Source organism: Aquarana catesbeiana, linkage group LG08 (genome assembly GCF_042186555.1).
Source record: "Aquarana catesbeiana isolate 2022-GZ linkage group LG08, ASM4218655v1, whole genome shotgun sequence".
NCBI classification, from domain to species: Eukaryota; Metazoa; Chordata; class Amphibia; order Anura; family Ranidae; genus Aquarana; species Aquarana catesbeiana.
The window spans coordinates 46,834,357-46,861,318 of NC_133331.1; the positions used below are offsets into that span (position 1 = coordinate 46,834,357).

A 26,962-nucleotide genomic window follows, 5' to 3' on the forward strand; every position below is an offset into this window, starting at 1 on the left:
CATTACCATGAATCTCCCCCGTCCCCTGTCAGCCCCTCTAATCCCCCTCTTTGTACTGCAGCTTTTCATGGCCGATAATGGCATTGTGCGCAGATCTGGCTGTATAGAGGCAATAATCCTCCTTATCTAGATTGGAAACAATTTCTAGGCGGACACAGACGCGGCCTTTCATGCTGCAATTTGCATCTGTTTGAAGCAGAGAAAAAAACTTTTTTTCCTTCCACTTTAATAATTTTGTTTGGAAGGTTGTTCGCCATTTCCAGGGACACGTGCGATGTGGGTGCAATCTGCCTTATCGGGGCGACCCCCACCCCCTTCATGAGGGATTACAGAGATTAAAGGGACAACCCCCCCCCCTCCTCCTCCCAACACCCCATACCCGGCCATGATAATTGCCTGCACTGATTTGCACTTTCACAAAAGGCCTTTAGAGAGCCGAATAATGAGGAAGGATGGGGGCCATGGCAGGGCCAGGGGCCCCTCCACATCCAGAGCCAAGAGCCAGTCTGCCGACATAGGGAGAGATCTTTATTGACAAAATATTGACAGCTCATACTTCTCGGAAGTAGATCGGAGATCCGGACAGGTGTGAACACAAAACACAAAAATATCTACAAGCGCGACAAGAAAAGTCGCAGCGCCGGCGCAGCGTCACCGAGCGTCCAATAATATTAATAATAATAAAAGTCTTCTTCTCCAAAGTTTCTCCAGCCACAATCCATACATCGGCCCCGGGGCTCCATCCAAAACTGCAAGTGCAAAAAGCTGTCCCGTCAGCCCCCCCCAGCCAGGTCCGGGGTAAGGAGGGGGGAGGGCGTCCCTCCGGGGCAGGGCAATCCGGGGGGGGACCCGCCGCCGCTGTGATGTAGAAAACGAAAAAATAAAAAGTCCATCAAAGTGCTAATTGGCGATTAATCGTCCGATGTGACGTCGATCTCCTCCGGACTGGACTGTTTGGTGGCGAGCCTCCAGCGATTAATGTGGTGGGCCCCCTTCTTTTTCTGGGAAGAGTCGGAGCCTTCCTCTTCCAATTTCTGCCGCTTGAACTTCGTCCTTCTGTTCTGGAACCAGACCTTCACCTGTTGGGGGAGAGATCGCACAGATCAGACACGATTCCACACCTATGTCCATACACACAGCTCAGCTGTCAACGGATGCTAACCGGCGAAAATAAAAATTCTTCTTAATAAAGAGAGACCCGCCAGCAGCATCATTCTCATCGATAACCCCATACATTCATTAGATAGTACACCGATAATACAACGACCACATCCATCAACAGACGCCAGTGAGCGCGATCTGTGTCGGATTGCCTGCAGGATTATCGCACATCGATGCTATGACCCCCGACCTGACACTCAACATATTCCCTTTTTCGTGCGAATCAATAAGATAATCGATACGTCCATTATTATCGCACAGAGAGATCGGCAGTAATAATCCTCTCCATGTACTTACTTTATATTTTATCTGTTCAAGACTAATAGCCGGCTCTGTCCCCATTATACTTCGACTGAAGGATCAATATATATGACATAAAACAAACTAAATATATATTTATAAATGTCCTCCAATTGTATATAGAGAAGTTACACACTTCGGCCTGTAACATCTCTTTTTTTTAAGAATATATTTATATTCGCATGGAGATGCATATGTAAAACACACACCTATAGATTATACACATCTATATAATACCAATCTTTATAATACAAACATCTAAATAACACATACGTATACACATCTATATAATACTCATACATATAATACACACATATATAATACATTATCTATATAATACATACACTTACTACTCATACATATAATACACACACATATAATACATATCCATATAACACACACATATAATATATACGTTTAATACATATCCATATAATGCACTAATACATACATTTAATACATATTCATATAATACACACACACAAACATATAATACAAACATCTATTTAACACATATCCATATAATACACACACACACACATACAATACATAATCTATATAATACACACATATATAATACATAATCTATATAATGCACACACATATAATTCATAACTAAATAATACCCATAGATAATATACATCTATATAAATCACACACACATATAAAACCCATATTTGTATAATACACACACATCTATATGCTGCACACATACACACTAATCTGCATAATCCACGTTTATTATACACCTCCATATGATACATACATTCATAGTATACACAACTATATGATACACACATACATATAATATACATATCTATTTAATATGCACTTATATAATACACATACGTATGTATAAAACATACATATAATACATGTTTATAAAATATACACACATGATACATGTCTACATATATATGTGCATACATATATTGCACATTTATATTATACACATATACTCTATACACCCATACATATCATACTTTCATATAATTCACTTATATATTATACACCCAGACATATATAACACACACATATATATATTATGCATCTATATAAAATGTGCATGCGTATAATGCACACTTCTCCAACTGATATCTTTAGTCTATTAATTATTATTCATATATATATATATATATATATATTTTTTTTTTTTTACAGTAATTGTAATTAGTTGATATAACACACAGGTATATCCTTCGCACACAGATGTATACGTTGCACTGTGCTCCTATGTAACATTGCTAAACAAATTTTTATTTCCATCCCAGGCAGAGCTCAAGCTCACCCCTCCAATAATGGATTTAGGGGGCCCCGGAATAGATGAGGTCGGGGCCCCGCAGTGTCGGCTGTCTGCAGCTGACAGATAAGTAAAGCCTCTAATCTGCCCGGGCTGGGGGTCCTGTCTGTGTAGGGCGGGGGATTCCGGGCTGTGCCCCCCTACAGAGAAGGGTCACCCCAACACCTGCCATCACCCCGCACACTCTCATCACTAGTATTGTTTTTATTACTACCAACGATGATCATCAAAGCTTATCACAATCATCATCCCAGAACAGGAATCTCCATCCAGCAATAAATACTTCGCTCCCAGCACCAACCTGCTCACACATTGCACATACACACACACATACAGTATATATATATATACACACACACACACCACACAGATTTGTCCGCATTCATCGCCTGACTTCAAGAATATCACAATGGCAGCCTCACCCAACTGGCAATAACAATAAAAGTATAGTAAATATTCGGTTCCCCATTCTCCACCAACAATGCAATCCTTCATTGAGCAAACACACCGATCACGGAGACTTGCTGATACCAATCCAAGAAATACCGCCCCCCCCCCCCCCCCCACATACAGTGTAACTATTCACCCTCTTACAGTGTAAGTGGGGTATAACTATTTACCCCATAGTGATACACTTTATACTATATATTCACCTTGCAATGGTACAGTGTAACTCTTTACTCCCTAGTATAACTAATTATTCCCCCCCCCCCCTACAGTGATACAGTACAACTATTCAACTTAAATAAAGTGTTATTCATCCTGACAGTGAGACAGCCTAACTCGTCACCCCCTTACAGTCACCGTCCCAATCTTACAGTAATACTGTGTAACTACTATCCACCCCCTACAGTTATACACTGTAGCTATTCACCCCTAACAGTGACACACTGTAACTATACAGTATCCACAATAACTATTCGCCCTCTACGGCGAAACACTGTAACTATTCATCCCAAACAGTTATTCACTGTAACTATTCACCCTCTACAGTCATACTGTAACTATTCCCTCCTACCGTGATACACTGTAACTATTCACCCCTGCAGTGACCACAATAACTATTCGCTCTCTACGGTGAAACACTGTAACTATACAGTATCCACAATAACTATTCGCCCTCTACGGCGAAACACTGTAACTATTCACTCCAAACAGTTATTCACTGTAACTATTCACCCTCTACGGTCATACCCCCCCCCCTTACAGTTCTACACTGTAACCATTCCCCTTTCCCATTGTTACAATGTAACAATTCACCATCTACAGTGATACACTAACTATTCACCCCTTACAATGATCCACTCCCTTTAGCCATACACTGTAGCTATTCACCCCTCCGGTAATAAAGTGTAACTATTCACATTCTACAGTGATACATTGTACGGGCTACTCTCTGCAGTGACACAGTGTAACTATTCGCCCACTACAGTGAGAATGTGTAGAGGGTGACAGTGTACATTGATACTAACTATTCACCTTTTACAGTGATAAACTGTAGTCACCCCTACAGCCATACAGTGTATTTTCACACTTTTCCCGTTACAACGTAACTGATCGTCATTAAGGTGTCGGGCTCATGCTGGCCTCACCCTTTGTGGTGTTCAGTGTTTGGGCTTCACATTGCGGGTTGTTGCTCTGGATTCACATAGTTTAGGAGGGTGTCGTACCTGGGTCTCGGTCAGGCTGAGACTGTGGGCCAGCTGTTTCCTCTCCGCTCCCACCACATAATGGTTCTTCTCGAAGGCGTGCTCCAACCGGAGGAGCTGGGACGGGGAGAAGGCGGTTCGGATCCGTTTGGGTTTCCGGGCCAGAGCATTGTGCAGTAAGAAGCTCTCCGCACTGGTGTCATTGCCTGCAGGGGTCAGAATACAAGTCATATAGGGTCTGTATATGTATGTACACATTCATCCTACCTCTCCACAGTATACTGAGCCCTGAACAGGTCATTTAGGATCTCTATATAAATGTATACATTCATCCTACCTCTGAGCCCTGTGCAGGCCATATAGGATCGGTATATGTATGTACACATTCCTCCTACCTCTGTACACCTATAATGCTGAGCCCTGTGCAGGCCATATAGGATCTGTATATGTATGTACACATTCCTCCTACTTCTGTACACCTATAATACTGAGCCCTGTGCAGGCCATATAGGATCGATATATGTATGTACACATTCATCCTACCTCTGTACACCTATAATACTGAGCCCTGTGCAGGCCATATAGGATCGGTATCGATATGTATGTACACATTCTTCCTACCTCTGTACACATATAATACTGAGCCCTATGCAAGCCATATAGGATCTGTATATGTATGTACACATTCATCCTACCTATGTACACATATAATACTGAGCCCTGTGCAGGCCATATAGGATATGTATGTATATACAATTCATTCATTGCATCTCTGTACAGCTATTCTGAGCACTGTAAAGGCCATAAAGAACCAGTATATGTAAGTATACTGTACAGTTATACTAAGCACTATGCAGGCCATATACACGTTTCTGTATATGTATGTATACATTCATCTCTGCACAGTTATACTGAGCCCTGTGCAGGCCATATAGGATCCATATCTGTACCTATATTCACCCCACCTCTGTACATCTGTATAAAGCTCAGCCCTGTACAGGTCATATAGAATCTATATATGTTCCTATACATCCCACCGTTGTACACCTACATAATACTGACCTACATAATACTTTCTCTGTACAGGCCACATAGAGACCATATCTGTATCTATACATTCATCCCACCTCTGTACAGTTTTATTATACTGCGTCCCATACAGGCAATATAGGATCCTTATCTGCTATATGGCCCAGGCCATATAAGATCTGTACACGTATCTATGTATACATCCATCCCACATCTGAAAACATATATATCTATACGGTCATCCCACCTCTTTACAGTACACCTATATAATTCTAAGCCATGTACAGGCCATTGTATATGTATGTACACATTCACCCGGTCTCTCTACACTTATATAATACTAAACCCTGTACAGACTATATAGAACCCATATCTGTATCTATACACTCACCCCACCTCTGTACAGTTCTATAATACTGAGCCCTGTACAGGCTATAGGATCCATGTACATTTATCTCATATGTACACTTATATAATATTGAGCCCTGCACAAGCCATATAGAATACATATCTGTATGTATACATTCATTCTTCCTCTGTACAGTCACATTACACTGGGCCATGTACAGGCCATATACAATACACTTCTGTATCTATAGTTGAATCCACCTTTGTAATACTGAGTCCATACAGCCCATATAGGATCTGCATATATATACAAGTCCTCACTGCTATACCGAATACGTGATTAGAAATACATGCGTCTATATATAAATTTAGTTTCATATAATTCAATTACTTTCACTGTATGTATTATCAATATTTATGTATTAATATAGACATAAACAGACAAGTCTATTTTCTGTGTTCTATAACCAACGTTTACAATAATTAGAATCTCTCGAGCACCTTATAGACGAGATAACAATTCTACATAATGTAATAAATATATATATATATATATAGATATAGATATATATATATATCTATATCTATATATATATATTTATATAGATATAGATATATCTATATATATATATATATATATCCAGGTTTAGATGCATAATCTATATAGCACCATAGGATACAATATATATAATTCAGTATATATTCATAGGAAGTGCAATATACACACCGGGGACGTTATGCATTTTTTATCTAATCCCAATAAGTCGAAAAAATAATAATTTATAAAGAGACACAAAAAATCGATTGGTTTGTATATCCACTGTACAACAGTTATTTTTGTATATCCACTACAGAGGAAAATACAAAGCTGAATGAATATATATATATATATATATATATATATATATATATATATATATATATATATATATATATATATATATATTAGTCGAATGTACAGTAAATAATATAGAGGGAGATACAATTTCGTGGGCCGATCGGTCTGCTCTATCCACTAGAGTATTTTGTTTCTGTAACTCTGCTATATCCAATCAGTATTATTATGGGTTGAATTACATATTGAAATTGAATTTGCAGGAATGGGATTGCCTCAGCTGTCTATTATCAGGAAATGTTTTCTTCAATATCTTTCTGCAATCTATTTATAATAATATAAAATAGCGATATAAATATATATACACCGTCTTGTATCTCCCTGTGTATTGTGGAGGGATCGGACAGTTCTCCTGAGGAGATAATGTCCCTTTTTATTTTTGTTTATTTTTTTTTCATCCCCCAATAAGTTCGAATAATCGGTCGAACAAACTGTCATTATTTGTGATAATTTATCCTGATATTCGTTACTACTCTTCTGTCCTAAAAACGTCTACCGACTGCAGGACAGAGCGAGATTCATTGCATACAGATAATCGGGTGAGAGAATTATTGTGTATAAATTTGTAGGGTAAAAAGATTCATTTATTTATATAAATCGGAAGGTGTGAGATTATCTGCACATCATCCTGGGATGAGGGGTTCATTGTATATAACTGTAGGGAGGGAGATTCGGTGTATTGAAATCGTAAAGCGAGAGATACATCGTATATACATCGCATGGTGAGAGATATATTGTATATATTCGTGCAGTGAGAGAAATATTGTATATATTCGTGGGGTGAGAGATATATTGTATAGGGCGAGAAATGGTTTGGATTTACATAGTAGAGTGGCAGATAAATTGTACGTAAATAATAGAGTGATATATATATATATATATATATATATATATATATATATATATATATATACATACAGTAGAGTGAGATATATATATAAATAGTATAGTGAGAGATATGTGGTATAGAAATGGGAGGATGAGAAATAGAATGTAAACAAATCGTAGTGTGAAGAACATATTGTATATAAATAATAGGGTGAGAAATGCACTGTATACAAATAGAGTAAGTAATATACAGCCCATAAATCATAAATAAATATGGGATGCTTTACTTCAGGAGAGGTTGTTTATGTAGCAAACGCGAGTAAATAAGATGAACCTGTGTGTGAGAAATGATCGGAGTATTAGAAGAGGACACAGTTTCACCTTATTTACTAACATTCACTTTGCTGGGTGAGCAGCCTGATCCCCATCGCACAGAGGGACACATTCATGTATATTGGACGGTGAGCGATGGAGATCAGAGGCTGGTTTTGCAGCTGTGCTCACTTTTAATATCCAACCATGTGCAGATGGAATAAATATACAGGAAATCACTTCACATGATTGGAAGTGAATGTTCACCGAATTTATCGTGTGACGATTCTGAAATTCCTATTCAATCTAATTGTAGGGCGAATAATACACTGTGCATAACTTGTAGGGTGAAGAATACATTGTATATAAATTGTAGAGTGGGAAATACAATGTATAGGCAAGGAATGCATTATACATAAATTGTGGGGTTGAAGAAAGGAATATATTGTATATAGGTGGTAGGTTGACGAATGCACTGTATATTAGATGGTAGGGTGAGGAATACATTGTGTACACATTTTAGGGTGAGTAATTAATTGCATAGACATTGTAGGCTGGAGAATACATTGCATATACATTTTGGGGGGAGGAATACATTGTACATACACTGTAGGGTGAGGAATACATTGTATGTACATTGTAGGGTGAAGAATACATTGTAGGGTAAGGCATACATTGTACATACACTGTAGGGTGAGAAATACATTGTATATACATTGTAGGGTGAGGAATACATTGTAGGGTGAGAAATACATTGTATATACATTGTAGGGTGAGGAATACATTGTGCATACATTGTAGGGTGAGGAATACATTGTATATACATTGTAGGGTGAGGAATGCAATGTACATACATTGTAGGGTGAGAAATGCATTGTATATACATTGTAGGGTGAGGAATACATTGTACATACATTGTAGGGTGAGGAATGCAATGTACATACATTGTAGGGTGAGAAATGCATTGTATATACATTGTAGGGTGAGGAATACATTGTACATACATTGTAGGGTGAGAAATACATTGTATATACATTGTAGGGTGAGGAATACATTGTACATACATTGTAGGGGGAGAAATGCATTGTATATACATTGTAGGGTGAGGAATACATTGTACATACATTGTAGGGTGAGAAATACATTGCATATACAGTGTAGGGTGAGGAATACATTGTAGGGTGAGGGGAAGTCTGTGAGTTTAGGTCTCTCTCTCTCACTTTCGTTTTTGTTCGCAGCTTCTGTTTATTTCGTTTAGGACTCAGAGAGCGTTCGACTCACCCCTAAACTACACCCGTTCTTTATTAATCCCTCTCACCCAAAACTTTATTTGATTTTTAATCCTCTTCACTGTAAAATACATCCTATTTTTTATACTTCTCACCCCAAACCACACCGATATTATATTCCTCTAAACCTAAACGACACCCTATTTGTTATTTATCTTTAAACTGCGTTAGAATTTTTTTAGCCCTCTCACCCTAAACTACACCCGATCTTTTATTCCTTTCACACTGAAGCAATCCCGAATTTGTATAAGTTTCCTAAATTTACATTGAAACTCTTCCTTTCATTTCCCCTCTACACCCGGTTTGTTACACTGTCGCCCCAATCTACACCCGAATTCCTCCCACTCTCTCGCTGTCAGCCGAATTTCTACCCCTCTCTCCTCGGTCAATTATGTATACTTTTATACACCCGTTTTTTTATCCCTCTCTACACCCGAATTTATATCTCTGTGTACACCCGGATTTGTATATCTCTGTACACCCAAATTTGTATTCACCTCTGTTCTTTGTATGCCCGGATTTGTATTTTCTCTGTCCTGTCTGTACACCCAGATTTGTATCTCTCTGTCCACCCGGATTTGTATCTCTGTGTATCCCTCTGTACACCCGGAATTGTATCCCTCTGTACACCCGAATTTGTACCTCTCTGTACACCCGGACTTGTATCCCCCTGTACACCCAGATTTGAATCTTTTGTACACCCAGCTTTGTATTCCTTTCTCTTCTTTGTAAGCCCGGATTTGTATCTCTTTGTACACCCGGATGTGTATCCCACTGTCCGCCCGGAATTGCCCCCCTCTCTCCTGGGAAAGTTTGGAGTAAAGTTTGTGGGTGACTCACCCTGGAAGCGATGGCCCAGGTAGCGGTACCGGTGGATTAGCCAGGGGTAGAAGGTTGAGGGGTCCCTCTGCTGGGAGGTGAAGATGGGGTGCGGGCTGTTGGGTAGCGGGTGATGTGCCAGGGCGGTGGGCATCGGGTGGACGGGGTTGGGGGGATCGCTGAAGATCAGGTCGGGGTTTGGGTAGACTCCTCGGCTGCTTGGCGGGTGGAAGCCGTTCAGGAAGGGGTTCATCGGGTTGGAGTTGGCATAGCTGAGGGCGGCGGGTCGGATGGGCTCCTCGGCTCGGGAGACTTGGACAGGGCTGTCTTTGGCCACCAGAGATTCGATGGTGAAGCACCTCTTGGGAGCGGGCTGAAACATGGTGGCCCGGGGGGATCTGCAGATCGGTGGGCACCGGCGGGGTCACTGCAACTCCTCCATCCCAGACCTTCGACTACTTGTGTCCGACCGTCTGTGTGTGTGTGTGTGTGTCTGAGAGTGTGTGTGCCCCACTAATGACACACCAGCTTCCTGCGCCCGCTCATTGGACGCCCGAACACCCAGGAGGAGGAAAAACACGGAACGGATCCGGACAGCTGCAGAAACCAGGAGTTGCCACACCCGGGGCTCTAATGAGGCCGAAACTGTCTCCTCCTCCATCTCCACTCTGTGTGTGCACAGACTCATGCGTGCCCCCACCCCCCCTCAATACATCTATACCCCCCCATACATCTACACCCCCCCATTCATCTGTACCCCCTATACTTCTGTGCCCCCCTATACATCTGTACCCCCCCATTCATCTGTACCCCCCCCCATTCATCTGTACCCCCCCCCATTCATCTGTAACCCCCCCCCCCCCCCCATACATCTGTATCCTGCCTGTATATTAGATATACATATTTATCATCGCCCACAGCAATTCAGATTCCCAACTAGCTCTGTATAGAGTGCTGGGTCCCCCCCCCCCTCATTCATAGACCAGATATGACTACTGATCCCACTACTCCACAATACACATCTGTCTGCATATTACCTGTAATGGAAATATACCCCCTATTTTGTAAAACACCAACATTTTCAAAATAACTTCTTCATTTCCACAATATCTCTGTACATGGCCCCTATATACTGTATCTGTATCATACTGCCTACCTATCTGTACAATGTCACCCAATATATATGTAAAATGCCCCAAATGTATCTTTATAATGTCTCCCCTCATATATCCAAACATGTGTCCCTTATATATTTGTATAACCCACATATTTCCTCCATATATCAGGATCATACCTCCCATGTATCTACACAATTCATCACATGTATCTTGTCTGTCCCTCTCTCTGTATATATATGTATATATGTATCATCCACCCATATATCTGTACAGTGCTGCTCTATATGCATGCACAGTGCCTCTAAATATCTGTGTCTCTTTCTCTTAATATATATATATATATATATATATATATATATATATATATATATATCAAAAGTATTGGGACACCTGCCTTTACATGCACGTGAACTTTCATGGCATCTCAGTCTTTAATATTATTGCGTTGGCCCACCCTTTGCAGCTATACAAGCTTCAACTCTTCTGGGAAGGCTGTCCACAAGGTTTAGGAGTGTGTCTATGGGAATGTTTGACCATTCTTCCAGAAGTGCATTTGTGAGGTCAGGCACTGATGTGGGACAAGAAGACCTGGCTCGCAGGGTTGAGGTCAGGACTCTGTGCAGGTTGGTCAAGTTTCTCCACCCCACACTCACTCATCCATGTCTTTATGGACCTTGCTTTGTGCACTGGTGAGCAGTCATGTTGGAACAGGAAGGGGCCATCCCCAAACTGTTCCCACAAAGTTGGGACCATAAAATTGTCCAAAATGTCTTAGTATGTTGACGCCTTAAAAGTTCCCTTCACTGGAACTAAGGGGACAGGCCCAACCCCTGAAAAACAACCCCACACCATAATCTCCCCTCCACCAAATGATTTGGACCAGTGCACAAAGCAAGGTCCATAAAGACATGGATGAGCAGGTTTGGGGTGGAGGGACTTGACTGGCCTCAGCCCAATACAAACACCTTTGGAATGAATTAGAATGGAGACTGCAAGCCAGGCCTTCTTGTCCTACATCAGTGCCTGACCTCACAAATGCGCTTCTGGAAGAATGGTCAAACATTCCCATATAAACACTCCTAAACCTTGTGGACAGCCTTCCCAGAAGAGTTGAAGCTGGTATAGCTGCAAAGAGTGGGCCAGCTCAATATTGAACCCTATGGACAAAGACCGGAATGTCATTAAAGTTCATGTGCGTGTAAAGGCAGGCATCCCAATACTTTTGGTAAAATAGTGAATCTGTATAATCCACCCATATATCTGTACAGTGCCTCTCCATATATGCACAATGCCTCTCTCTCTGACATGGTCCCCCGAGCTCAGTGTCTCTCCAGTCTCAGGCTCAGAACCCCTCTAGTTCTATCTTCAGTGTCCCTCTAGTGCCAGGCTCAGTGTACCTCTAGTCTCAGCTCAGTGTTCCTCCAGTCCCAGATTCCGTGTCCAAGGTTCAAGGTTGCACTTGATTGGATAATGGTAGTCAGCAGAGCATCCACCAATTTACTAAGCTCTGGAGCAACCGCACTTGCAGAGTGAAAATGCACTTTGCAAAAGTGCACAGTCTATTTGCCATTAGTACATCAACCCTATGTGCCTGTGTAGTCCCAGGGCTCAGTGTCCCACTAGTCTCAAACTCAATGTCAAGCTCTAATCCCAAACTCATTGCACCCCTAGTTTCAGGTTCAGTTTCCCTCTAGTCCTGTAGTATCAGGCTCAATGCCCCTCTAGTGCAAGGCTCAGTGTCCATCTAGTCTCAGGATCCGTGCCTCTCTGCTGCCAAGCTGTCTTTAGTGACACGCTTAATGTTTTTGTAGCTATTGGGTCAGTTTTTAGTGCCAGTGTCAGTGTCCCTCTGTCCCAGGCTCAGCATCCCTTTAGTGTGAGGATCTGTGTCCCAGGTTCTATGTAAATCTATCCACTGAGTCAGTGGTCTCCTATTATAAGACTCAATGTCAGTCCTTAGGACTACTCTTAATGCCAGGCTCATTGTCTCAGGCTCAGTTTACCTCTAGCATCAGGTCCAGCACCAGACTTAGTGTCCTTCTAGTGCCAAACTAGAATCTTTAGCCGCAAACTCAGTCTTTCTCAGTCTTGAGTACCAGGTTTAGTGTTTGTCTAGGATCCCAGGCTCAGTGTCCCTACAATGTCAGGCTCAGTCTTCAGTGCAAAGCTGGCACTGAGTACCAAGCTCATTGTCCCTCTAGCCCCAGTCTCAGTGTCCTTCTAGTCCCAGGCTTTGTCTCCCACTAGTTTCAGGCTCAATGCCCCTCTAGTGCCAGGCTCAGTGTCCCTTTATCCCCCCATTGGCTGTGGCCCTCTAGTTGCTAGATGCTCACTATCTCACTAGTCTCAGGTCCAGTACACATCTAGTTGCAGGCTCACTGTCCTTCTAGTCCCAGGCTTTGTCTCCCACTAGTTTCAGGCTCAATGCCCCTCTAGTGCCAGGCTCAGTGTCCCTTTATCCCCCCATTGGCTGTGGCCCTCTAGTTGCTAGATGCTCACTATCTCACTAGTCTCAGGTCCAGTACACATCTAGTTGCAGGCTCACTGTCCTTCTAGTCCCAGGCTCAATGTCTCTCTTGTCTAAGGCTAGTGCCAAGGCTAGTATCAGCTTTCCTTTATTTACAGGCTCAATGTCCCAGCCTCAGTGTCCCTCTAGTGCCAAGCTCAATGTCTCTCTAGTTCCAGGTTCAGTATCCTTCTAGCTCCAAAGTAAGTGGTCCCAGGGCTTGACTGGGACAAAAATGTGGCCCTGGACTTCATCCAGTACGTCCCAGGGCACAACACAGGGTACAGTGCACATCAGGGCACGGTACAGAGCCCAGCACATCAGGGCACAGCTCATCAGGCCACATCAGGGTACAGGGCACAGCACATCAAGGCACAAGGCACATCAGGGCACAACACATCAGGGTACAGCACATCAGGGTACAGCACACCAGGCCACATCAAGGTACAGGGCACAGCACATCAGGGTACAGATCCCAGCACATCAGTGTTCAGGGCACAACACATCAGGGTATAGTGCACAGCACATCAGGGTACAGGGCACAGGACATCAGGGTACAGCACATCAGGGTACAGGACATCAGGGCACAGCACATCAGGGTACAGAGCCCAGCACATCAGCGTACAGGGCACAACACATCAGGGTACAGGGCACAGCACATCAGGGCACAGTACATCAGGGTACAGGACACAGCACATCAGGGCACAGCACATCAGGGTATAGCACATCAGGACACAGCACATCAGGTCACAGTACATCAGGGCACAGCACATCAGGGCACACGACATTGAGGCACAGCACACCGGGGCACAGGACATCAGGGCATGGCACATGACATCGGGGCACATCAGGGCACGGGACATCGGGGGAAAACATCAGGGCATATAGCACATCAGGGCACATAGCACATCAGGGCACATCGGGACACATAGCACATCAGGGCATGGGCACATCAGGGCACGGGGCACATCAGGGCACATAGCACATCAGGGCACATGGCACATCAGGGGACATAGCACATCAGGGCACGGGGCACATCAGGCCACATGGCACATCAGGGCACGGGGCACATCAGGGCACTGGGCACATTGGGGCACATCAGAGCATGGGGCACATAGCACATCAGGGCACATGGCACATCAGGGCACGGGGCACATTATGGCACATGGCACATTATGGGGCACATCAGGGCACATGACACATTATGGGGCACATCAGGGAACATTATGGGGCACATCAGGGCACATGGCACATTATGGGATTGTTTACTAGCCAGCATGCAGAGTAGCAGGAAACATCTGTAGTAAGTTCTCTCTCATGTCACGCTGCTCCCCGGCAGTCCCTCCTCTCTTCTTGTCCATCCCAGATGATGTCACAAGCTAATGGGGATGGACGAGAAGAGAGGAGGGGCCGCCAGGGAGCAGCGTGACATGAGAGAGAACTTACTATAGATGCTTCCTGCGCTACTCTGCATGCTGGCTAAATCTCTATCTACCCGCTAGGCGCCAGCGATTGACGGGTAGATCGCCGCGCACCGCAGATGCAATAGGCAGATTAGGCGGCCGCTGAAACTGGCCCTCTGAGCCATCGGCCCGCCGGGAAACTCCCGGTAGTCCCGATGGTCAGTCCGTCCCTGGTCCCAGCCTCAGTGTCCCTCTAGTGCCAAGCTCATTGCCCTTCTAGTTTCACACTTAGGCTGGCCCTATATCATACACATTTCTTGTACAATTTTTCTTTAGATTTACCAAAACAATATAATATGAGGTCAAACCTAAACACTTTTAAATTGTATGCAATCAAGCAAGCCCTTGCACTACATAGTTGGAGGTAAATCTAAAGGAAATTGAATAAGAAAATTGTATAATTTAAGGCTAACTTTAGTGTCCCTTTAGACCGAAGCACAGTGTCCCCTGGTCCATCTAGTCCCATGCTCAATTTCCCAGGTTCAGTGTTTCTCTAGTTACAGGCTCACAGTTCCTATAGTCCCAGGCTCAGTATTCTTACTTTAGTGCCCATCTAGTTTCAGGTTTGCTGGCCCACCAACCCCCAACCTCAATGTCCATCTAGTCTCAGACACAATGTCCCTCTAGTTCCAAGCTGAGTATCTTTCTTGTCTTGTGCCATGCTTTTATTTTTTGTTCTAGGCTCAGTGTCCCTGAAGTGTCAGGTTAGGATTTAAGCGCAAGGCTTGATGACCTTGGATCAGTCTTTAGTACCAGGCTCAGCACCCCTCTAGTTATTTTATCAGTGTCCTTCCATTTCCAGGCTCAGAGTCCTTCTAGCCTCAAGGTCAGCGTTCCTCTAGTGCTAGGCTAAGTGATCCTTTAGTCTCAGGCTCAGTGTCCCTCTAGTGCCAGGCTTAGTGTTCCTCTAGTTTCAAGCTAATTGCTCCTCTAGTGCCAGGCTTAGTGCCCTTGTAGCACCAGACTCATTGTCCTCTATTTCCCTGCTCAGTGTCTGTCTAGTCTCAGGAACAGTATCCCTCAAGTTTCAGACTTCGTATCCCTCTAGTGCAAGGCTCAGTTTCCCTCTATCATCAGTCTGAGTATCCCTCTAGACCGATGCTCAGTGTCCATCTAGTCCCAGGCTCAATGCCCCAGGTTTATTGTCTCTCTAGTTACAGGCTCATTGTCCCTCTAGTGGCTTAGTGTCCCTGCTTTGGTGCCCCCTCTATTTTCTGTCTTGCTGCCCCACTAGCCCCAGACTCAGTGTCCATTTAGTTTTAGGCTCACTGTGCATCAGGTCTTAAGTTCAGTTTCTCTCTTGCCTAAGGCTAATGCCATGCTCAATTGTTCCAGGCTTAGTGTCCCTATAGTGTCAGGCTCAGTCTTCAGTGCAAGGCTTGATGTCCTTGATTCAGTCTATATCACTAGGCTTAGTGTCTCCCCATTTCTATTCTCAGTGTGCCTCTAGTTCCAGCCCAGGCTCAGGGTCAATCTGCTCCCAGGCACAGCATCCCTCTAATCCCAGGCCCACTGACTTCAAGATCAGTGTTCCTCTAGTGCCAAATCAAGTGCTCTTCTATTCCCAGGCTCAATGTCCATCTAGTGCCAGGCTTGGTGTCCTAGTGCCTAGTCTACTGTCCCAGACTCAATGTTTTCCTGGCCCCAGGCTCAGTGTCCCTTTAGTTTCAGGTTCAGTGCCCCTATAGTCCAAGTGCCATGTTAGTCTCAGGCTCAGTGTATCCCTTTAACATCAGGATTATTGTCCCTTTTAATTCCAGGTTTAGTGTCCCTTTTATACCAGGCTCATTGCTCCTCTAATTCCAGGCTCATTGTTTTTTAACTTCCTTGCTTAGTGTTTCTGTAATTTTATGCTGAGTGCTGCCCTAGTTTCACACTCAGTGTTCCCCTAATGCCAGGCTCAGTGTCCATTTAGTTCCAGGCTCAAGGTCTATCTAGTACCAGGCTCATTGTCCCTCTAATCTCAGGCTCACTGACTCCAGGATCAGTGTTTCTCTAGTGTCAGACTTAGTGATCCTCTAATCTAAGGCTCAGTGTCACACTAGTACCAGGCTTGGTGTCCCTATAGTGCCAGGATTAGTGTCCCTCAAGTCCCAGCCAAGCTCATTTTCACTTGAGTTTTAGGATCCATATCCCTCCTATCCCAGGCTCCTTGTTCCTCTAGGTCCAGGCTCTTTGCCCCCTTACTTTCCTGCTAAGTGTATTTCTAGTCCCAGGCCGAGTGTCCCTCTAGTTTTAGACTCAGTATTTCTCTAATGCCAGGCTCAGTGTTCCTATAGTGCCAGGCTTAGTGTCCTTCTAGTTCCTGGTTCAGTGTCCCAGCCTCAGTGTCCTTCTGAAGTCAGGCTCAGTCATTGTCCCTATAGTTCCAGACTTAGTATTTTCTAGTCCCAGGCTCAGTGTCCCTCCAGTCTCGTTCAATGTCCCTCTAGCCCCAGGTTCAGTGTTCCTCTTGCGCAAGGCTTAGTATTCTTAGTAACCGGTGCCAGGCTCAATATCCCTCTAGTCTTAGGCTCACTGTCCATCTATTACCTGGCTCAGTGTTTCTCTAGTTTTACACTCAGTGTTTCTCTGGTTCTAGGCTCAGTGTTCTTCTCGTCCCAGGCTCATTTTCCCTCTAGTCCATTTTTTAGTGTCCCAGTCTTGACGCCTCATGAGTCCCAGGCTTAATGTCCAACTTGTCCCAGGTTCAGTGCCCTTCAAGCCCAAGGTTTAGTGTCTCTCTAATTTCAGGCTCAGTGTCCATCTAGTTCTAGACCCAGTGATCATCTAATCCAAGGCTCCATGTCCCTCTAATCCGAGACTTAGTGTATCTCTAACCCAGGGTCATTTTTCTTCTAGTGCAAAGCAAAAAAACAACCTCCTGCGCACAAGAGGATAGCACAGGCAAAGAAAGGTCACAATCTTTCAGTTCCTCTACTATTGGCACAGCTTTGCAGCCCCCTCAAGGCTGGGAAAGCCCAGAAGTTACAGTGGTAAATACAAACAGAGGGTGCACCAGCTTTGTGCATTCCCTTTTCGAGAACTTTATTAAAGGAAAAAACAGATATATATACTCAAAAAGGCATGAATAGTCAATCACATCAGTATTCACGCTGTCCCGAACGACCTGGTCAACTAAGAAAGTCCCAACTGCAAGAAGACCCTCTGAATGGCTGATGCCTTTCAATGGGATCCCCTCTTCCTCAGAGCCATTTTCCCTCTAGTCCCTGTCTCAGTATCCTAGCCTCAGTGTCTTAGGTCCACTTTTCCTATAGTCCCAGGCTCACTTTCTACCCAGTCCCCATACTTGGTGTCCATCTTCTCCAAGGCACAGTGCCCCTCTAGTCCCAGACTCAGTGTCCCTCTAGTCCAGGGTTTCTCAACTAGGGCTCCTCAAGAGGTTGCTAGGGGTTCCTTGAGCAACGAGCAATTGCTACCTCTCAGATAAATTCCCACTGACACCATTGACCTTTTTTGCTATCTATAAGGGGGTAATTATTCCCATTGACCACAAGTGTAAGGAGCATTTTTCCTACTGACCATTACACCAAGGTATCCCGAGTTGTAAATATATTATTTTTTAGCAGGGGTTCCCTGAGACTGGAAGGTTATTTAAAGGGTCCTTCTGTCACAGACATGCGCAGGGGGTGTGCCAGGTGTGCCTGGGCAAAGCCTAATCACCCACTTGTGGCGTACATTCCCACTGCTGCTAGCGACCGACCTGTGGGGGGGGGGGGGGCTGTGGGTGCATTGTTTGCTGCCGCCCTACCCCCCAAAAAAGAACCCACCAGCCGCCACTGTTCATGACTGTGTTTACGAGGCTTCAGTTTGTCAATGAACAGGAAGCTGTTCAGTACAGAGCATTTCCCATTCATTCACTGTCCCATGCAGCTGAGGCTGCAGAGAAAGGGGCTGGAGAATCTGTCCTCAACCCCTTTCTCCTTTAATACATTTTAACCGCTTCCAGACCAGCCGCCGCAGTGATACGGGTTGGCTCCCCTGCGCGAAACCACGTAGCTGTACGTTGGCTCACGGGGTTCGGATAGCAGGCACGCCCCCACTGCATAGCGGGGGTGCCGATGCTCGTGGCTGACGATCGCAATGACCGCTGGCCACGAGCAATCGTGACCAGGAGAGACAGAACAGGGACGAGTGTGTGTTGACAGGAGTGACAGATCGTGTGTTCCTAATAGCTAGGAACCACGATCCGTCACTTCCTCTAGTTAGTCCCCTCCCCCTTCAGTTAGAATCACCTCCCAGGGAACATAGTTAACCCCTTCACCACCCCTTAGTGTTAACCACGTCACTGCCGGTGACATTTTTACAGTAATCAATGCATTTTTAATCACACTGATCGCTGTATTAATGCCAATGGTTCCAAAAATGTGTCAAAATTGTCCAATGTGTCCGCCATAATGTCGCAGTCACGATAAAAATTGCAGATTGCCGCCATTACTAGTAAAAAAAATAAATAAATAAAAATGCTATAAATATATCCGCTATTTTGTAGACGCTATAACTTTTGCGCAAACCAATCAATATAGGCTTATTGCGATTTTTTTTTACCAAACATATGTAGAAGAATACATATCGGCCTAAACTGAGAAAAAATTTGCTTTTTTTTAAAAAAAAAATGGGGATATTTATTATAGCAATAAGTACAAAATATTGTGTCTTTTTCAAAATTGTCACTCTTCTTTTGTTTATAGCGCAAAAAATAAAAACCGTAGAGGCGATCAAATACTACCAAAAGAAAGCTCTATTTGTGGGGAAAAAAGGACATAAATTTGGTTTGGGTACAACGTCGCATGACCACGCAATTGTCAGTTAAAGCGATGTAGTGCCGAATCACAAAAAACGATCTGGTCAGGTAGGGGGTAAATTCTTCCGGGGCTGAAGTGGTTAAAATGTTTGTTTACATTAATAAGTGTGTGTCTGTCTGTATAGTGGGGACAACCACCCCCCCAGGCACTGTCTGCTGGACTGTCCGGCACTTACCCCCATGGCGTCTCTGGTGTCCCCACTCATCTCCAGCATAGCGGCTTTCGCCGCGCATCTCCTTTATCCTCCTCCTAGGCACTAGGCATCCAATAGGATCACCTGACGTTTTGGCCAATTGAGAAAGGGGTCTCACGACATGCTTCATGATTGGTGGGGAGGATATTTAGTGTGAAAATAGCGAATATTCATTCGCTATTAAAACAGTGTAAATAGGTTGGTATCTGCGCTACTGTTAACCACTTAACCTCCCTGGCGGTATGATTATTTCGGATTTTAGGTGCTGAAAGCGGTACAATTATTTTGCATGGAAATTTGGCGTTTTATATTGTAGGCCTGTAATTCTTAACAATAACACACTTAAATCTGTCCAAACAAGAGTCTAGTAGATATCCCGGGTATGATGAAGTTTGGAACATAAAAACATAAATTATAATATAATAAATAAATATAAATAATTTAAAAAAATAATAATAATATAATAAATTTCCCCACGATTCACTATCTCTCAATTCTGCAAGAGTTCTAATTTACTATCACTGTTTTCTAGCTGGTCTAAAGCCACTTTTGACGTAAAGGGACACTTTTTGGTTGCTATGGACAATCTCCAGTTTCCAGGCAGAAAGAACAGTATATATAACATAAAACTGCATGCAGGGCATGGGCCAAAGCACTGGGGACAAAAGGGATGTGAAATAATTTCATACAGTACTGTAATCTGTAAGATTACAGTACTGTATGTGTTATGGTTTTTACATTTTTTTAATTTGCCGCCAGGCTCCGCCCCCGTGCTTTGCGATGCTCGCAGGGAACGGAGCCTGGCACAGAGAGGCTTCGGAGGAGGACGGAGCCTGCAGACACAGCGGGGGACATCGCAGGATCCTGGGGACAAGGTAAGTAAAGCCGCACAAGGATCCTGCAATGTAATCCCGAGTGTGGCTCGGGGTTACCGCTAATGGGACTGAAATTTAACCCCGAGCCACACTCGGGAAAACCGCCAGGGAGGCTACGGACTAAGCCTCTTTCTGATATTTGTTGTTTACAAGTTAAAATCTTTTTTTTTTGCTAGAAAATTACTTAGAACCCCCAAACATTATATATTGTTTTTTTTTTTTTTTCTAACACCATAGAGAATAAAATGGTGGTCGTTGCAATACTTTTAGTCACACCGTATTTGCACAGCAGTCTTACAAGCGCACTTTTTTTGGAAAAAATACACTTTTTTAAATTAAAAAATAAGACAAAAGTAAAGTTAGCCCAATTTTTTTTTATATTGTGAAAAAGGGTGTGCTTGTGTCCCATGGCCACGCCTCTGATGATATCCAATGGGATGAAACATGTCAGGCGGGCCAGGACACAAGCACGCTGAATACCATGGCTGTTTTGTACTTTAAAGATCGTTTCTACTGAATCCGCTTACTAGCCATACGGCTTCACTATATACCGCTTCATTTTTGTCTGGTGATGCTGTCCCCTTGATTGGGTGAGACTACCATTTGACTGCTGGAAGCTGGCAGTAGTGTGCTGTTTGGGAACAAGAGAACAGATGCAAGGTTGCACTATGTTAAGCCATCCACTGACCAGTGATTGAGGAGCTGAGCCGTGATTCCTTGAGGAGTTCATGTATTGCCCAATATATGCTGAGTTCTGGTAAGCAGATTGGATTCTCACATGGTGTGCTTTATCCTATGCACTGAAAATTGGTGAAGGGACCAAATCTTTCTTTCTTCAACAATCTAAAGACTGTTGCTTTATATTAGCGCCACATGTGGACTTTTTAGTCATTTGCTATTGTCACACAACTGGGTTGTAGCGGGGTGCAATGCCCTGCGCCCTGAGCCCATTCCTTTTTGAAGCCTATTACAGCCTATGGCTCTAATCACGTGCTTTAAACCCCCCCCCCCCCCCCCATTGGAATCCATAGTTTGGCACTCTGTATGTACTGTAGATCAGTGGGCCGGACACATGGATAGGGGGGCACCCGTGCTCCCCTAATGAACTGGCCGCCACTGTATATATATATATATATATATATATATATATATACACACACTCCTGTGTTTGAGCTTTGGTGTGCACACCCTAATGCAATAGTCTGCGCATGTCCTCTGTGATGAAGTGTTGAGAAGGGCTACTCTAGTCCCATAGTTAGTGTGCCTATAGTCCCAGGCTCATTGCCCCCCTTGTCCAAGGTTCAGTGCCCCACAGGCCCAGGCTCAGCACCCCTTTAGTCACAGACTGACTGTGCTCTAGTCCAAGATTCAGTGTTTTTCTAGTCCCAGGCTCATTCTTCAGTGCCAGGCTCAATGTACCTTGATCAGTGCTTAGTCCCAGGCTCATTGTCCCACTATTGGCTAATTCAGTATTAATCATAGTGACTGGCTCAGCGTCTCTATAGTTTTAAGCTCACTGTCCCTAGTCCCAGAGTCAGCGTCTCTCTAGTGCCAGTCCGTGGCATAGTTGTTTTAAAGCCTAGAAGCAACTGAAGGGATTATCCGATCAGTTTGTAGCTCCAGCCCAGGTTTTGCTGAGGTTCTCCAGGGTCAGCCAGAGCTGGCCCCGCCCCCTGCCAGTTGTAGACACGGTGTGCTCCATGCTTCTCTCTCATCTGCACACAAGAGAAGCACTTTGTGCCAATTACCATCTTGTAAAGTGAAGTGGCATCAGGTAGTGGCACTAGAGGTGGGGGGGCCCCAATAACACACAAAGGTACGTGCCAGCCTCTGACAACCCCTATACCAGACTATAGATATATTTTTGTGGGGGCTGAGCATGTCGGCTACATCGGCTACACTCAGAGAAAAGACCAGTTATTTATAAATATTTATCTATTCTACACAACTTTTTTTTCCTTTGTTTATAAATATATATTTTTTTTGTATTATTTTCTCATCTAGCTGTGTGTCGCTGTCGGGGTATTGGCTCTTATCTGGAGTGGCAGCAGATTGTTACTTTGTATCTATAAACACACACATTATATACTGTCTATATCTATATAAATTGTATACACTAGCACTTTATGCAACAATGAATTCTGTATTGTATGTTATGATAACAACAAATAATTAAAGAAAAAAAATGTAAAAATGTATATATATATATATATAAGGTGCTATAACACACACACACACACATATATATATATATTTAAAATATATATATATATATATATATATATATATATATATATATATACATGTATTTTTTTTCTTTGTGTGTATAATTTATAGTACCTTAACATATATATGATCTATCTATCTATCTATCTATCTATAGAGAGAGACACAGAGGTATGTAGACACCCAGGGAATTATAGAAAATAATGTGCAGCACAGAGAGCCCCGAACAATCACTTATAAAACTAGAACATTATATGAAGGCATTTTTATCTCCCACACCGCAATCTCCTATAGCCAGGCTGATGCCGCATATACATCACGTACTTTTCCCATATACACTGTGACGTCTCTGTGAAGGAGGAATTTTTCCGCCGGAGCAACGTTTCCCTTTAGACAGCCGGCCAGATTGGAGTCATTTCGTATTTGAATAATCCGCAGTGAATTCCCTTGGGGTTGGTTAATCGGCCTCATCACACAACCCCAGGTTGGCTATTTGTATTTTAATTGAAAAAAAAAAAAACTTTTTTTTTTTTTTTTAAAGAATGAATGGTTTACATTCATCTTGGTGTTTCTGTACATACACCGACAGACAGCACCGAGCGATAAACAGAGAGCGCTGTGTGTGAGGACCGTCCTGACTGACAGCTGACTGAGCAGACAGACCCCCAACTGACAGCACCTCTCCCGACTGCTCCACACACTGCACAACACCCGACCGCCCTGCACCCGCACACTGTACACCGGATAGTGGACAACGTACATATATATATTAGATACCGGACACTATATATCACACAGCTATAGAAGATATCACACACTGGATAGCAGGCACTCAGACATAATATTTTTATATTCTATTACATGGTGAATCTAGTATATATTACAATGTATTTCATTCGTGTATCTTTTAGATATATAAATCGTTTATTAAATATCCAGTCCACCTACCATATCTATCTACACACACACACACACACACACACACCCTTGCTCGGGGCTATGTATTGTACATCTATCTATTGCATTGTCCTTTTGCAGTAGAAATGTTTGGAGTATGTTTACCTATAGAGACTTCTATAGTGATGATAACTCAATTGGCAGGTGTATGGACTATGTATGTGGGGGCCGCTAATCGTACAGAAAGGTGCTTTCTATCTATGTATATCACGGCTGGTACCCTCTGTAGTCTCCATTATACAATATATACCAGCTGTATTGGTTTTGTCTATACATGGTATTATAGGACACGATCTATAATGTATGTACTAATCACAATGTACAATGTATAATATATCTGATACTTGTTCTCATTTCTTGCTCCATCATGAATATTCCAGTCTGGATTCTGTACATCGGCCCAGCAGATTATAATGTCCAGTCACAGCTGCAGGTGTGCTATACAAGGACCCCGATCTATAGGTTACCATATATTGCCCATTTGTTATGTACAGCGAGATGTGTAAGGAGTCCGGCCATATACATCTGCACTAATTCACAGGACGTATGTCATCTATATATGATCATATGGCATATGTGGGTCTAAGATGCTAAATGGGACCTGTATGGACAACGTCGGGGGAATTGGCCTTTTACACTCTGATTAACAGAGTGATATTTTTAACGACAAAAAAATATATATTATACAAAAATTGTGAGCTGGGAGTGCAGTGTGGAGATGTGAATATATATATATATATATATATATATATATATATATATATATATATATATATATACAGAGAGAGAGAGAAAATAGTATAATGTATAGTGGGTGCAGTTTGTATAGTAGTATACAGTAAATGCCATGTATAGTGCAAGTAATACAGTGTATGAATTGCAGTATGTGTAGTGTGCAGGATGTACAGATGTACAGAGAATATAATGAGCACAGTTTATATAGTAGTGTTTAGTGAATACAGCGTATGTTATGTTGTATATATTGATCACGGTGCATATAGTATATAGTATTATATTATACATATATAGTATAATACTATATATAGTTCAGTGTAAATAATAGATATAGCGAGCACAGTGTATATAATATAAATAGTAAGCACAGTATATATAATATGTGAGGTAAGCACAGTGTATATAACAAGTATTGTAAGTAGAGTGCATACAGTACAGCGTATATAGTGAGCACCTTGTATAAAGTACAATGTATATAATATGTATAATAAGCACATTGTATAATACATGTATAGTGAATACAGTGTATATAATATGTATAGTGAGAGCATTATATATATGTGTGTATATATATATATATATATATATATATATATATATGTATGTATTAAGTACGGTGTATTCAGGATATACAGTTCATTGTATATAATATGTATAGTGAGCACATTGTATACAACATATATAGCGAGTACGGTATATACAGTAACATATATATATATATATATATATATATATATATATATATATATATATATATATATATATATAGTGAGTACGGTGTATACAGTACATAGTAAATAATATGTATAGGGAGCACGGTGTATACAACATAATGAACACAATATGTGGTGAGCACATTCTATACAGTACAGTGTATATATACACTGTATACTGCGCACTGTGTATACAGTGCAATGTATATAAAATGAGCACAATGTATACAATACGATGTATATAAGTGTATGCAATACAGTGTATATAATATAATATGTATAGTTAGCACAGTCTTTACACTAGTGTATGTATACAATGCAATGTATATAATATGTATAGTGAGCACAGTGGGGGTTATTTACTAAAACTGGAGAGTGCAAAAGGTGGTGCAGCTCTGCAAAGAAACCAATCAGCTTTCAAATTGTCAAAGCTTAATTGAACAAGCTCAAGTTAGAAGCTGATTGGCTACCATGTACAGCGCTCCAGTTTTAGTAAATCTATCCCAGTGTATATGTATGTTGAGCAGTGAGCACATATATATATATAATAAGTATAGTGAGCATCGAGTATAATACAGTATATATATATATATATATATATATATATATATATATATAAAATGAGCGCAGTGTATAAAATTATATGCATAATACGAACAGTGTATACAGTACAGCGTATATAATAAGTATTGTGAGCACAGTGTATATAATATGTATAATAATTACCTTGTATACGGTGTGTACAGTACATGGTAAATAATATGTATAGAGCACAGTGTATATAATGTATATACTGTATATGTATGGTGCGAACGTTGTACACAATACAATGAAGTAAACACAGTGAATGAAATATGTATAGTGAGTATAGAGCATACAGTACAGTGTATAAAATAAGTATAGTGAGTACAGTGTTTATATTATGAATAGTTATCACAGTGTATATTATATGCATACTGAGAAGAGTGTATACAGTACTGTGCATAATAAGTATAAGGAGCACAGTTTCTAGTTGATGAGTACAGCGTGTGTAAGAAGTAATAAAGTTTATACAGCACAGAGTATTGTACTATAGTAGTGTGTACAGCGATTTCAGTGTACAGTATAGTAGTGAGGTTTATATGGCGCGTAGAGTGATCCCAGTGTATATAGTACAATTTGTGTACATCGAACTCAGTGTAAGGAGTACTGCATATAAATGCAGTATTTATATATTACAATTATCTCAGTGTGTATAGCACAGTATAGGAGTGCAGTGTTAATAACATGTACTGTGATCCCAGTGCAATAATTAGTACTGTTTTTCTGTGCAGTGTATATGTTACAAGCAAGGTGTGAAATTAGGCATTCTATAGAATGCTTTTAGGTAAAGCATGCAATGTCTGTGTTATTTTAATAAGCTATTTATTTTCCCTATGCATTGTTTAATATCTAGGCATGT

At 42.2% G+C, this 26,962-nt stretch overlaps 1 protein-coding gene across 2 annotated transcripts; it reads right to left on the reverse strand.

Annotated features, from left to right (window-relative positions):
• Positions 1–513: 513 nt before the first annotated feature.
• Positions 514–10,525, reverse strand: EMX2 (empty spiracles homeobox 2). Of its 2 annotated transcripts, XM_073595134.1 has the most exons (3): positions 9,952–10,473; positions 4,432–4,616; positions 514–1,079 (listed from the first exon to the last, which is right to left on the reverse strand). In XM_073595134.1, exons 1-3 carry the CDS (start codon positions 10,310–10,312, stop codon positions 912–914), a joined length of 714 nt encoding a protein of 237 aa, XP_073451235.1. In that variant the 5' UTR covers positions 10,313–10,473; the 3' UTR covers positions 514–911. The 2 variants fall into 2 exon arrangements, with proteins under 2 accessions (XP_073451235.1, XP_073451236.1); XM_073595135.1 differs by lacking the exon at positions 4,432–4,616 and having other exon boundaries at positions 9,952–10,525.
• Positions 10,526–26,962: the final 16,437 nt, after the last annotated feature.

Bases quoted from the DNA above. Each gene is read 5' to 3' on its own strand.
- EMX2 (XM_073595134.1), bottom strand. From the start codon at position 10,312: ATGTTTCAGCCCGCTCCCAAGAGGTGCTTCACCATCGAATCTCTGGTG. The intron at 4,617-9,951 runs GTGAGTCACCCA...TGACCCCTGCAG, and splicing joins CCTGGGCCATCGCTTCCAGG to GCAATGACACCAGTGCGGAG. The intron at 1,080-4,431 runs GTACGACACCCT...CTCCCCCAACAG, and splicing joins TCAGCCTGACCGAGACCCAG to GTGAAGGTCTGGTTCCAGAA.